Raw genomic sequence first — 14113 nt, forward strand, 5'->3', positions numbered from 1 at the left:
CTATTTCTTTCTAGTGCCACTTCCAGGGTAGGCCAAAGTGGTGACACCTTGATTCCTTTGCATGGTGCAAAAAAGTGGGGGACCCGAGGCCCCCCCCCCCCCCCCCCCACCCGGTTCCGCTGGCCATGCATGTGACGCCATGTTAGATTTATAGTAGCAATATTTCAAGGGCACTATAGTAGCTATTTTGTCTTTTTCAATCATTCGACGCGTATTGACTTGTCCAATCAATATTAGCTCCTGTGGAGTCTCACGACATATATATGTCGATGTAGTTTAGCATGCAGGAAACAAGAACTATCAAACAAACAGACAGACAGACAGACAAACAAACAAACAAACAAACAAACAAACAAACAAACATAAAACAAAAAACCCGTACACGAATTAAAACAGCCCCACACCCCGGATATAGCTCGCTTTCCGGAAAATCAAATTGTACCAGATCAATTTTTAGTACTGTACAAAGATATACATTGTTTCTCCACAAAATCTGTTATTGCTCGAAAAAACACGCCTTGAAAGTTGTCCATTGATCAAGATGACGCAAAACGTGGGGTACGGGCTACTTGGTACGTAAAACAGTTTATTCTCACAGTAACTAAATATCGATTAGTTTTATTGTTTCGCATCGCTTCTACGCACACACACAAACACACACGCGCTTGCTTTATTCAGGGAGGTGGAGCTCCCTGCTTTATTCGCTAAAGAGACGATAAAAACACAAATGTACTCGACGTTATCCATTTCGCTCAAGATCTAGCTCTTCAGCTAGGCACGCTTGATTACTCAAATGTGGGTGAATACAATCCACGGGGAAGAGGGACCTTACGTTTCTATTTCAACACAAACGAAGCATGTTTCGTAAATTTTAAGAAACTGCTGACCATGAAGGTGATACTATCATCTCTCACTAATTTTTATATGATTATTTGGGCCGATACTTGACACCATTCGTTCAGGAAGAGAAGAGTGCATGAAGAATAGGACTAGTGAGGCGTAACAGGCACTGTTATTGTGAATCAAGCACCCCCGTGTCTATAATAGAATATTCCAAATCTTCGTAGTTTACAACTGACATGGCGATGGCGTCCCTAGTTCCCACACGAAGATATTACTGATTTCATTTCCGAGTAAGTATAATTACCACTGATATAAATTCTTCTCAGTATTTGATACGTTATGGTGTTATGTACATCTCAGATGAATTACATTTGGGAATATATGTGACGTATCTAGCAAATAAGCGAGGTTTTACAGTCACATCATTCAGTCAACCCCGATCCCCTACTGTACTGTAGATAGTAGTGTTACGCTGCTGCATAATATAGCAGCGGCCAGGCGCCAGGTATTCAGTAGCTCTTGATCGGTTTGAGCCCTGCAACGCTGGGACGTGTGCGTGTAGAGTCCGTCCGGCGATGCAGCTGCAGCTGGCCTGGCAGTAGGTTGCGACTTGTTTTTACGTACAAATGTAGGTTTTCTGTGCCAGCGAGCCTAAACGTACTAGTATAAAGTCGTTAGTGCTGTAGGCCTTCTGTGGTAGAGCACCACCAGCAGTCTGGCAGGGTTGTTACAGTTGACCTTTAGGCCTAGCTCGTTACATACTAACTGCGACCAGCCCCAACACGCAGTGTTGGGGCTGCGCATTGTAGCAGACATGATCATGACAGGCGAAGTGTAGCGCCTAAAAATCAATATGAAATCGCAGAAATTCTGCAATATGAAGACTTACAGGTGAAGATGTAATGTTGAAGACTGACTGCGTTCAACTTTTGGTTCTGGCAATAGTCCCTTTCTGCTCGGTTTGATGAGTTAAATGCGACTCGGTCGAGAGGAACTCGGGAGAACTACAGCTTATACGGTCAATGGAATTGAGATTTGTGCGCATGCGCTGGACGTCAAGTCGTATAGCTTTGTGGCAAGGCTTTATCATACTGTTGGCAAACCCTCTCGCTGTATATTGCGTTGCTTTCTGGGTGGGTGCGCGCGCGCAGGCCTTGTCAGAAGGCTAAACGCATTGCGACTCCGCCAGCACATGAATATTTACGTGCGCAGTGTACTGCATACTGATTTCGAAAATGGTGAATGGGATGGGGAGCTAGGACTACGGACCCGTATATGGCCGTGAAAAAAACGTTTTTTCAAGATCATTGGACCAGTGTGAACAAGAACAAGGTGAACGAAGGGTATTAATTAGATAAGAATCTTATGTATACTATAAAAGTACGTTTTTTCCTCGTGATATTCGAAACTTACGGAGGTGCGAAAATCTGTGACAGACTGTGTATGTTTTTCAAGCTTACCGATATAGCACTCTATTGACTCAGGACGCTCCCACAGTGTGTAACTGTGTATACGGAGCGTCCCGGGGTTAGTTACATACATGCATAGACTTGTATCAGTTCAAACAATTTTTGTTACGTTACATTCATTCGACTGCAGTTGACTATATTTTACAAATAATGAATGTTTAGGTTATATGAGTGCGATGGACAGAATATTTCATGACACTGATAAGATGAGGTGAAAGATGAAATGATCCACTCACAGCGAGGCACAGCCAAGTTGAATGGATTAAAGATTTCATCTTTCACCAAATGAAATATTTTGTCCATTGCACGAATGAAAAGCAAGTATTATTTGTTTTATATCATGCCTAAAATAGATCCTTGTCATTTGATGTTTTATTCAGAAACGAGAGAATCTGACTATTCTGAGATCGAGAGAGTGCTCACTGAGCGCTTTGCTTTACTAGCACACTGTTGCATACACCACTGGCACTGTAAACGCAAGTGTTTTTTACATGCGTAGTGTGCCGGGCTTTCGGCATACGTGCAATAGAGCAAATCGTATGAATCCAAAATTGCACGGTAAATGGAGCCACAACTGCAAGGATGATGACGTCATAGTGAATGGGACGAATGATCAATGTCAAACAACCAATCAAATGACAAGGATCTATTTAGGCATTATATGAAGAGGTCTATTAGTATTGTATAGACCAGCACACAGGTGACTAAAAAGCCGGCTGCACATTCTCCAGTTGTACGACTCACGACTAGAATATGACCTGAACTTAGGACCATGACTCTGAGACCTGGGCCCCATTTCATAAAAGATGTTAGGATGACAACTCTTGCTGGAATGACAACTTTCCACGGCAAACAGCCAATCAGGAAGCTGTATTCTTGTCGTTACCATGACAATAGCCATTCCAGCAAAGAGTTGTCATCAAATAAACTCTTTATGAAATGGGGCCCTGGTCGTACGACCTGGCAATGCACACTATACGATCAGACTTCACAACTAATTAACATTAGGCTTGCGACCGTTCTGGCTTCAGTACATTTTACCAATGAGTGTAGAAGCGCGCGCATTGCTTGCGCTTCTATGCTCTTCGCATAATGATGTACTGTGATTGGCTGAAAGCCCATGACCGGTCATGGAAATTCAACATGTCAAATCTATATGACTGGCACTATTAGACCCAGTCGCACGGCTGCAAACTGGCAAGGCTGGTGACATCACACTTCCGGTTTTAAGGTCGTACCAGTCTGATCGCTTAGTGTGCGGCGGCTTAACTGTACCTTGATAGTCTGCTGGTACTTCCGCCTATCATAAATTACGTCAGGAGGGCCCTAGTCCCGAAATATTCTTAATAACATTCATGATGTTGTAAAACTAAAAAAAGCCATGCACAGGGCCAGGCACGCTTGTGCTGTAGATCTGGGCCTAACAGTTATGTGTACTGCACTCTAGTAACTAGTGTTATTCACTGCTGGAGTTCATTTTTTTCATCTGGTGACTTTCTTGAATAATTTAATTATGCCATGGAAGTGGCCTTTAACTCTTTTAAAACCCATTGAGGATGGGCTGATTTTGCTTCAACATGCATTTCCCATTGACAATGATAACCTTTTTGGAAATTTGGTGGCATGATATAAATTTTTTTGTGGCCCTGGGCTGAGCCACTGCACTTGGCCAATGCTAATGTTGAGCCCTGGACATTTACCTCCGCCAAGGGAGGAGGCTATACATATTTCATCTGTGTTTGTTTGTATGTCCATGTGCAAAATAACTCAAAAAGTTGTAAATGGATTTAGATGAAACTTACAGGAAAGTTTGAGAATGACACAAGACACAGATGATTAAATTTTGGTAGTGATCTGGGAATTTTTGTGAATTTTTTTTGAGGATTTTCGATTTTCTTGTACAAGTAGGTATAGGGTCAACGAACTGGGGAGTTTGAGCTGTGCATTTGTTAGATTTTCATACACGCACTTGTAAGTGCGTGCTCTAGTTTCTGCTAGGGCAAAGTGCAACGCGTAGTTCTGTTCATTGATGACATAACAAAAGGCTTTCACAGTATATTGGGAAATCGAGCGATTTTCAGCATGATACACGCTGTATGTGTGGTAGGAAATTAGTGATTTGGAACAATATGGAAGAACAAGATGGTAGTGGAAATGAGCTGCTTGCCAGGGTCTGCACTCTTGCTAGTTGTATGAATTATTTGTAGTGATTACTGAATTATTATTATTATTATTGTTGCAATTATTATTATTATTATTATTATTATTATTATTATTATTATTATTATTATTATTATTATCATTATTATTATCATTGCACCATTGCAATGTAAATCAAGAATGATGTAACAATGCTTTGATCACTATCAATATTTAACAAGCATCTATTACTTTTACAGTGTTAAGTGTTCTTTTCCTTCGAAAGGAGACTTTAGACTGAAGAATAAGTGTCAACTAGGGACATCCAGGAAGTATAGCCCAGTCTGGTGAGTGGTACAGTAGGGTTATTGGTCAGGCGGTCAAAATTGCCCGAGTTGAGATGCTCTCAAAGCTGAAGTGAGGTGCAACTCTATTTCTTTCTTTGTCTCTTTTATGATTTCTGTTTTTAACTTACATTCCACAGACAAGGATGCTGTAAATGTGCAAAACAATGAGAAATGTTCAACTCTAAGGAAGACGGGCATTTTTGCTCTTAAAGGGACGCACTCACAAGTATGGACGTAAGGATACGTGATTCTGGATCTGTGCACAATAACATGACCTCTTCGCCAGGCAACTATGAAGTCGATTCAAGCATTGGATTCGGCTCCAACCTAGACACAAGTTTTGAACTGATGTCTGCCAGTCAGCTCAGGGATCAACTGAGAGTAAGTGTGAGCTCATTTATCACCCAGTATTATAGTATATTTTGCTAACGTACACCATTTTAGATCACTAATGATATATATATAATGTACTTGTAGCTCTTGCTCGTACAACTCTATGTGTGATACAATATATGTACATTGCAAATACAAGGTGTATGTGTTTTAGGTGAAAGTAAAAATTGCTGAAGTCAATACATTTGTGGTAGCTACACTGCATGTGTCTCAGATTTCTGCATCTTTGCAGATATACGATGTTCAGCGTTGCCTTCAAGATTATTGAGAGGAAAAGAAATTATGTGAAACATTTTTAAAAGATGCTACAGGTCAGTGCTCTTTGTACAAAGTGTGTGCCATTTTTCATCATGGAAAGTATGCCACTTTATGCCAAACCAGAGAAAATACTTCCCTTTATATGATTGAGCACTATAAACACATATATATTCTTCGGCATCTTTCCATATAGGCCTATCCTGATCTCAAAAGTCTGCATTAAAAATATTCCATAAATTTGAAGTTTGCTTTGTTTGGTTGTTTGTATGTTGTTAGTCTCCTTCACTGTCTGAATAAAGCTTAGAAGTCTTTAAATAGCAATATTTCTCTCTGTATTCTTTTAGTTTGCATAATATACTATGCTTTGGGGGGTAAACAAACATGAAACTCTGATTCAGGTGTACAGTATAACATACGTGTACGTATCACTGCTGAGATTCATTGTAACTGTGATGATATCCCTTATACTGTACATGTGCATTGTATGTACAGTGTACATTGTATGGAGATATACCGTATGTCCCCCCAAAAAATTACAATGGTAACCTCCACAACGATAACTTTAAAAACAGTGAATCAATCCAAATACAATTTCAGGGTACAAAATTGTATGAACCTACAGTATAACTCATTGCCCACATCTTACAGAAAACCCCATTCGATTTGCGTAAGTGGTCAAAGAGAAATGGGGTCTTCTGCAAAAAAGAGCTATAGAACCAATATTTTAAGACCCTGAAGTAGCATTTAGACAGTTTAATCATATTGGGTGTTATCATTGCGAAAATCCGATTGTATTTTTTCGGGGGGACATACTGAACATTCATATGTCACTCATTTTGGAGTGATAGTCATATTTGATCCATTTCCCATATTCAACCCTTTAGCAACTGAAAATTCTGTACATAATGGCCTATGGTTTCTTAGAAGGTACAGCAATATTGATCTCATTTTTAAAACTTTCTAATTCATTTAAAACAGCTCACTGCATGTTTATTGATATACAGTATCAAATTATACTTATTTGAAAGCCTACTGTAAACGTCAATATTTTCGCGCGATTAATTTTTCGCGCTGAGCGGCTCGAAAACATATTCGCGGGTTCTTAAATTCGCGCTCCGCAGCAGGTTACTTTACTGTAGTACACATTCACTGCTTTCATCCAAAGCCTCTGCTACATAGCTTGCTATGCCAGCGTACGACAAGCGACGTAGCAAGCGGCTCGACTGCTAGTACAAGCACTCAAATACGTAGTACAGCTGTGACTGTAGTACCGTAGTCACGGGGGAATGTAGCATCGGTGCGTGCGGTGCACACATGCATGCTACAGTACACAGCAATCTATCGTCTCTTCGCACAGTACTAGTAGCGTAAACATGCCTGTACATTGTACTACGTAGCAGTATCATCGATGAAGCGCACACAATTCATCCCGTTCAAAATGTGCATAGAATATTGTGAAGATATATTCGCGCGTTTTTGAATTCGCGCTAGCCGAACGTAGCGCGAAATCCGCGAAAATTAATGTACCGCGAAAATTTCCACGTTTACAGTATTTAGACTTTACCAAGAGAATGGTGTGTCACAGAATTCTGACATACTTTTGTTGACCTTTGACCTCTTTCAAATGACGTAATTATATATCTAGCCAGATATGAAAACAAAAAATTGGTATTACTATTAAGGATACCCTCCCCCCCCCCCCCCAAAAAAAAAAAAAAAAGAAAAAAAAAAGTGGATGAGTGATTTCGGGCAGTTCAGTTGCTGATAAAAACAACTGTGCCTTTCACTTGACAAAACAGTGCATCAGCATGAGGGTATGTAATGTAGATTTCATGTTCTTATCTTTACAGAAATGTATGCAACATGACACAAGCTGTCATGAATACAATGTACAGGCCTGCAAACTGTTCTTATATGAAGGTCTAATGAAAAAGGAAGGGGCTATTAAAAGCAAATTATCAATATCATCAAATTTGAAATTTAATGAGTCCAGCAGGACCTTAATTTGTAAAGCATCAATACAGCAGGCTATAATGTGTAATTTACAATGAATGCTACACTGTAGATCACCAGACCAGTCGGTTAGACAACAACGTACAGTTGTAGTAGTGGTGGGCATTTTGATTGCCCTAATAGACTTGACAAACTGCAATTATTGTAAATTCAGTTGATATGATAATTGCAATTACTGTAATGTACACCATTGTAATCTTTTAATGAAACTGGGTATAGTATGATATAAAGCATTAGTCGTGGCATTGATATAAAAATCCATTAAGGTAAATGCTAGTATCCGTGTGTGATGCTGCTGACACACACACAGAGTACATTTGTGTGCACACCACCTCAAGCAATCATGTTGCGAGGGGATGGAAATGCAAAATTGAAAACATGATGTTTGGGGAAGGTGGATCTTTTCATTTGTTGGTTACATGTGTCTGCTCCTCAAACAGGGTATGTATTGACTCTAGCCTTTATGTAAGATTATTAGATACCATGGTAATCCAGGGCTGCCAACATTGGAAACTAGTTGAGAGTGAGACTCCCATAGGCCAATGCTATAATTTAGGAGTCAAAATGAGTGAGATCAATAGAAATGCATGCAAATAAAATAACGTTTTAGAGTGAGAAAGGACCAAAATGAGTGAGTCTCACTCTCAATAAGTGAAAGTTGGCAGCCCTGGTAATCCTCCATCAGTTTTATATTGCTGCGTCTTCCACGTCTACACAGTAAATTATTGATGTTCACACGAAATTCCAGACTCTGAAGTATGGCTTCATGTACAGTTTTACCTGTCTCTGGAAACACTATTTTCACATTGGAAGTGAAATCTGTTTGACTTTTGTCATAATTACAGTTTTATTACCACTGGTAAAATTATTGCTCTTTCTGATTGATTTCACTTCAAATGCACAATGAAAAGTGTTAAAGATCATAGCAAGCCTGTCAGCTCTTCAAGTAAGCTGAATCATCCATAGTAATGTGCAGCAGTGTGATTTGTGAACATACCTACATTCGATCTGTGATGCTTTATGGCAGCATTTCCGAATTATTCCTCAGTCAGTCCAGTTCTGTGTCAAATTTTCTGGTTGCGTTGAGCATATCAGTATGTGTTATTTCTTGGAAAAGCTGTCACTGTTTGGCATCATCTAGAAATAACCCAGGAGTTGAGTAATATCTGTTTATGAACCATTTTTAGTCTAATTACAGCATTGTTTTTCAACTTCTGTACAGATAGGAATACCAGGGTAGGCAGTGAAATGCAGCAGACTTGTCTGAAGAAAAACATCCATGATGGACATTGTGACCTATCAAACAAGGTTGCCTTTTGAAGACACAGGTCTAAACATTTGCAATCTGCTCTGATTGTAAAGAACTGAAACAATTAGATGATCTACAATGGTTTGTGTTTTCAAGCAGGATTATTTGATAAGTCTGGTTTAGTTACTACTTTTAGTGGAGTTGAAAAACAAGATGACAGCCCATTAAAAAGAGAAGAAGAAGGAGTTGAGCAATGGTGTGGAAATCTTTGAAAAACTCCCATTTTTTTATTATCATAGAGTACATTTTCATGCTTGTTTATTGTACAGCTCTTGGGCTTACAGGTACATAGATTTACTCAGAGACCAAAGTGAAGATATGGAGAGAGGTCTGCTGGACTAAAGAAAAAGAATATTTGTGTGGCAAATGTAAAAATACGTTTCGGATGCACAGTCTATATCACATGGTCTGTGTAAATTACAAGTTGTGCAAACCTTTTGAGACTGTTGGGCAATTCCGCGGTAACGGAATTACAAATCAGAGAATTTTGGCTCATATTCTTTCACCCTGTTTACAGGATTGATTACTTTGCCTTCTCTTGATACATTTAAAAGATGCAGAGGTACTCACACTGTCACCCCAAATACAAATTTGTTAAATGTTCTCACTTGGTTGGTGACAAAGGAGGTCTATGTGCGATGGTAACGGAATTACCAGAGAATTTAGTCACAACTTCAACTCTGACTTTGGGAGTTGTTTCTCTGAAATCTATGACACATACACTGTAGGTTGTTGTCTGATTTCATCTTTGATTGTGTCGACTTCAATTCGATTGTATTGTTTTTCAAATATTTCATCACATTTTCCAAGCAGCACGCTTTTTCCCTGTAAAGTCAGTGGTAACGGAATTACACAAATGGTAACGGAATTACTCCTTCTGAAATACACTGGAAAAAATACACATTCTTGGTACTCATGTATTCTGAAATGTCTTGATAAAGATTGTTTATGCCTTTAGCTATAATATAACCACTAAATAAGTATTCTCTAGCCTTTGACCTTGAACTGCTACAAGTGTATAGGTGCCAAATGAGTTTTTATTGTCAAAAAACATAAAATGTTCATGCTAACGACTGTGATTTGAAGTTGTAACTATGTCAGTCAAGATCTCGTAACTTGTAAGTACCACATCCATCAAAATTTGTCTACTTTCAAGTTAAGAATTTCACACTCTGCAGGTAAATGACATCTAAGACACATGGTAACGGAATTACGCTAGAATAGCCCTACACAAGTACAATTCTATAAATCCAGTCAACAATACTCAAATTTTCTTGTATTTCTTTTGTTGATATCATGCAAGACAGATTTGTCTGTTTATTTCTTTCTAAATATGCCAATAATTGACAATATGTGTGAATTACTTACAAGTATTCTACATAAATATTATGTGCACATGCATAAGAAAATAATAAAAAACTGTCCGGATTGACACTGAATTTAAATCTAAATCATAAAGTGCCAATTTACAGTGCAAGATCACAGTGTGCAGCCCCATCATTGAACACAATGTTTAATATTAAGGATGAACACTAAAGATGCTTGAAACTTTTAATTTGTTAAGTGAAAAGATGCAGTTGTGGTTCAATGACAAATATAACAAATTACATTTCAATCATAAATAGGAAAGAAAATTTTCTTATATGGTTATGGTACTGCACTAGTGCTTAATCATTATTATCTATATGTTGTGGCATATATTAATCACTAAAAACTTGTGACATTTTACTAATAGCTGAAGTTGCCCCCTGGTATATCATGTCGTGCATAATTTGATAATTCCCTTACAGTGTAAGTCCTACTTAAGCCCACCAAAATAAAATGAACTAAACTATAAGGAAATAGAAAACAGCAAAATAACTTTAACAAACTACAACTTTTTGAACCATTAGAGTGAGACCACCAAATTCTGTTAGTTCATAGAAAGGTCAGAGGGCCTCTTTTATCCATCTGCAGCTCACTGTGTTAGAGTTAGATTAATCAACCTGTTTAAAAATAATGTTAGTATTTACTTCTGACCACACAAAATGTCCAAATGACGTCTTCAGAAACACAATCATGACTTGGCCTATAATTTTCCTACAAGTTTCCTGTCTCTGTCTTTCTTCTTTGACTTTGTCTATTTTCTCATCCTGAGTGTTGCCATATATTTACTCACAAGAAGTGTGCATCTTCTTTTTTGCAGTAAGTTGTATTTTGACTGCCTGAAAGCATATTATGAAATACACTGTAATGGCACTTGTATGACAGGAAACTGGATTGTACGGCATATGGTAACATGAAGAGTAAAGGTAGAAGCAGAAGCCCATTGACTTTAATATCTAAAATCTTCTTAGGATTGGAAAGTATAGGCCTAAATGTTACATTTTAGAGCCGTATCACAATTACTGACTGGGTAAATGTTCATCACAAATGGTGTTTTTGTCTTTATTCCTTTTAAAAAGAAAGGATTAAAGAACAAATTTCAAAGGGTAGCAGATGCTCTGTATCAAATGGGCATGAAAATCAAAATATACATGTCTCTGTGGAGGAAAGATCTAAGAAACAAATGAAAGAAGGTACACAATAGTCATACACTTACCATTAAAGATAAAGGACTTGAGGATGAAAACGACATGTTCAATGAAAGGTCTGACTATCGACGTGGTGATAATAAAGCCTTTAGCATACAGAAAGATCAAAGGTGTCACATTCAGTGGGCATCCCATGTCAAGTAATGACTTCTATCACATTGTGTATGATCCTTCTCTTAATGATCTTTCCTCACAAAAATTATCCTGTTCATTTCTCTCTGTCAGTAGCAGTGCTCTCTTTTCCTTTTAAAGAAATTTTATGTCCTTTCTCTTCTTTGTAACCTTTGTTCAATTTATGCTGCATCACACCCATTCAATAATCCCTCATCACTATACTTAGATTTTGTATGAAACCATGAGACTTTTTAGCAAGAAAATATACAAATTGATATCTCAGAATTCAGTATGATTTTTAACATTTGAGAATGAGTATCTGTAGCAAACCTTATAAAGTGATCAGTTAGCACAGTCTCCATGTACACATGTAGTTCTTGTACATGAGATAAGGTGAAAGAAGGGAGGAGACTTTCAGCACAAGAAGTCTTGTCAAGCGTATACCCTGATGTCAGGACTCACTGTCAGAGGCATCCAGCTACACTGTATGCCGAGTCATGTCAGTGTATCATACCATACATATATTTCAACTTTCACTCCTTTACTGCCAATCACTAACACTGTTAAGCTCAATAATAATGCCCTGAAGCTATTTCATGGACAGTTCACATACATATTGGCACGAAAGTAGGATATGTCATTCTCTTCCATATTAGATGTGCGTGTAATTCCGTTACCATGTAATTCCGTTACCACAATTACAGAAGAACTGAAGGAGATATTTCACAAAATATTTTGTGACTTTTCAGGGAGTCACAAGTAGAGAAAAAATTTACAAGGGGAGAAAAAATAAGTGATTAGTTTGTTCAGGAGAAAACTTTTTTCAATTTTATGGTAACGGAATTACGTCAATTTGTCAGTAGATTTTGAAAATTTCTCCAAAAAATATCGTAATGAGAGTGACTGAATGCTTCCTTAAATGTGATTGTTGAAGCATAGGAATAAAGATGTGGAAGTATGGATAAAGCAGAGAGATATTTAAGTTGTTTCATTTTAAATTTTCATTTAATATTGTAAGATTTTAGATAAATACAATAAATAGTCTTCCAACTTCAAAAGTGTGTACAACAAAAACGAGGAAAGTTATTGGTAAAGGGTTTTTTGTTTCCGTAAATACAACAATCCGTCTGTACGGGAAACTGAAATTTCTGAGCATTTACTTAACTTTGAATTTTGCTGTTTTTGCCCTTCCCATACGGAATTGCCCTGTTGTCTCTTTTCTGCTTTCATCTTAATACTAGAATAACAACTTTTGCAAGAGTCTATTTTAAAATGCAAATTGTTCAAACTTTATTGTGGGATTCATGTCTTTTTCTATGCTTTAAAATTGACCATTATACTTAACTGAGACAGTTGGTAATTGGAAGAAAGTGAACATGACATTATGGTCAGTAAAAAAGAGTACTTTTGTCAGTGAACAAGTGGATTTGTACAATTGTAGACACAATGTACATTCAAGGTAAATCTGTTATCCAAATGTGGGATGGATCCCATTCCATTTTACGCTGACGTGCAGTGAGACTGCATGTTGGCCAAGTGTGAGAGCATGCAGCTGACTACAGCTTGATCCCTGCATAGAGTGTACTTGATCTGGAAAAGTGTAAACATTGAGCATTGTGCTAGTGTAGTGAGTAAACTTTGTAGATGCACAAGAGTATAACATCACAGGCAGCAAAGCAAACTCTTACTTTGACATTGTACAATAGAGCAAGACTGTGACAGCAGTATTTGCCTGCAATCGCAGCCCACACTTGGCAACTAGATTGAATAATACCCATCAATGCCTATATGATCATGATCAGTGTAAACTATCAAGAGCCCCTAGTAAATTATGCAACTAAAAAGAAGTGCAGTTGCTTTTTGAGTTGATATCGATTGTAAATCTGTGATTTTACAACTTCAATGATAAAACAACATATGCTGTAGCACACACTTTGTACCATAATCAGTTTCAACACTCTGTGAGACTGATCATAACTTTATCCAAATCAACCCTCAATCAAAGTTCAAAGTGTGCAGTGCATACACTGCATGCCTCTCTGGTATTTCTCTTACACATAACCACACTGTGTAAAGCAAACAGAGTAAATTCATAAGTAAACTTTAAGGACATGCACTAGTTGTGCCTTTCAGTTCCTGTATGAGTGTACTTAACAGAAATGATTCACTTAGTTTTGTCTTGTCCAAATCCAGTACCGGTACATTGATTGTACGGTTCACTGTACCTCTTTGCATGCACATGTTCATATACAAGAATGATGGGATGTCTTGTCCTCACTGAATGCCTCATCAAAATTGCAGACATACAAGTACCTGTGTAAATGTGATTTGCAAAGAATTATCGACTACATTCATGAGCATTGTGATTGTAAACATGAATTTACTGAAATATTCTTGCAGGGCACTGCATTGTACTAATGGAAGTGGGAAGAGACACCTCCCTGATTGCATGCATAGTTGTACACTATCATAAAGCACTTTAAATAGCCTGTGGCCTTTAGGCAAGTACAATTTGATTTACTGTATGACGTGCAGTGTGCAGAAACGTACAGTACAATTGTACATGTGCCATAAGAAGGGTGAGAAAAGTATCTGTACAAAGAACTTTTTGGCACACTCAGGTTAGCAAATCAATTTTATGGATGATTACAGTTC

The 14113-nt window shown here is 37.9% G+C and overlaps 1 protein-coding gene across 1 annotated transcript in view; it reads left to right on the plus strand.

Moving 5' to 3' along the window:
* The first annotated feature begins 4972 nt into the window (after window positions 1–4972).
* LOC139710989 (uncharacterized) overlaps window positions 4973–14113 on the plus strand; it is a 48960-nt gene continuing 39819 nt past the window's right edge. Inside the window, exon 1 of the mRNA XM_071622904.1 lies at window positions 4973–5179. Coding sequence (XP_071479005.1) covers window positions 5027–5179 — 153 coding nt within the window. The 5' untranslated portion in view covers window positions 4973–5026. The remainder of the gene's footprint in view (window positions 5180–14113) is intronic.

This window comes from Diadema antillarum, unplaced genomic scaffold (assembly GCF_040938485.1).
Source record: "Diadema antillarum isolate AM-2024a unplaced genomic scaffold, OU_Dant_1.0 seq00001597_RagTag, whole genome shotgun sequence".
NCBI lineage: Eukaryota > Metazoa > Echinodermata > Echinoidea > Diadematoida > Diadematidae > Diadema > Diadema antillarum.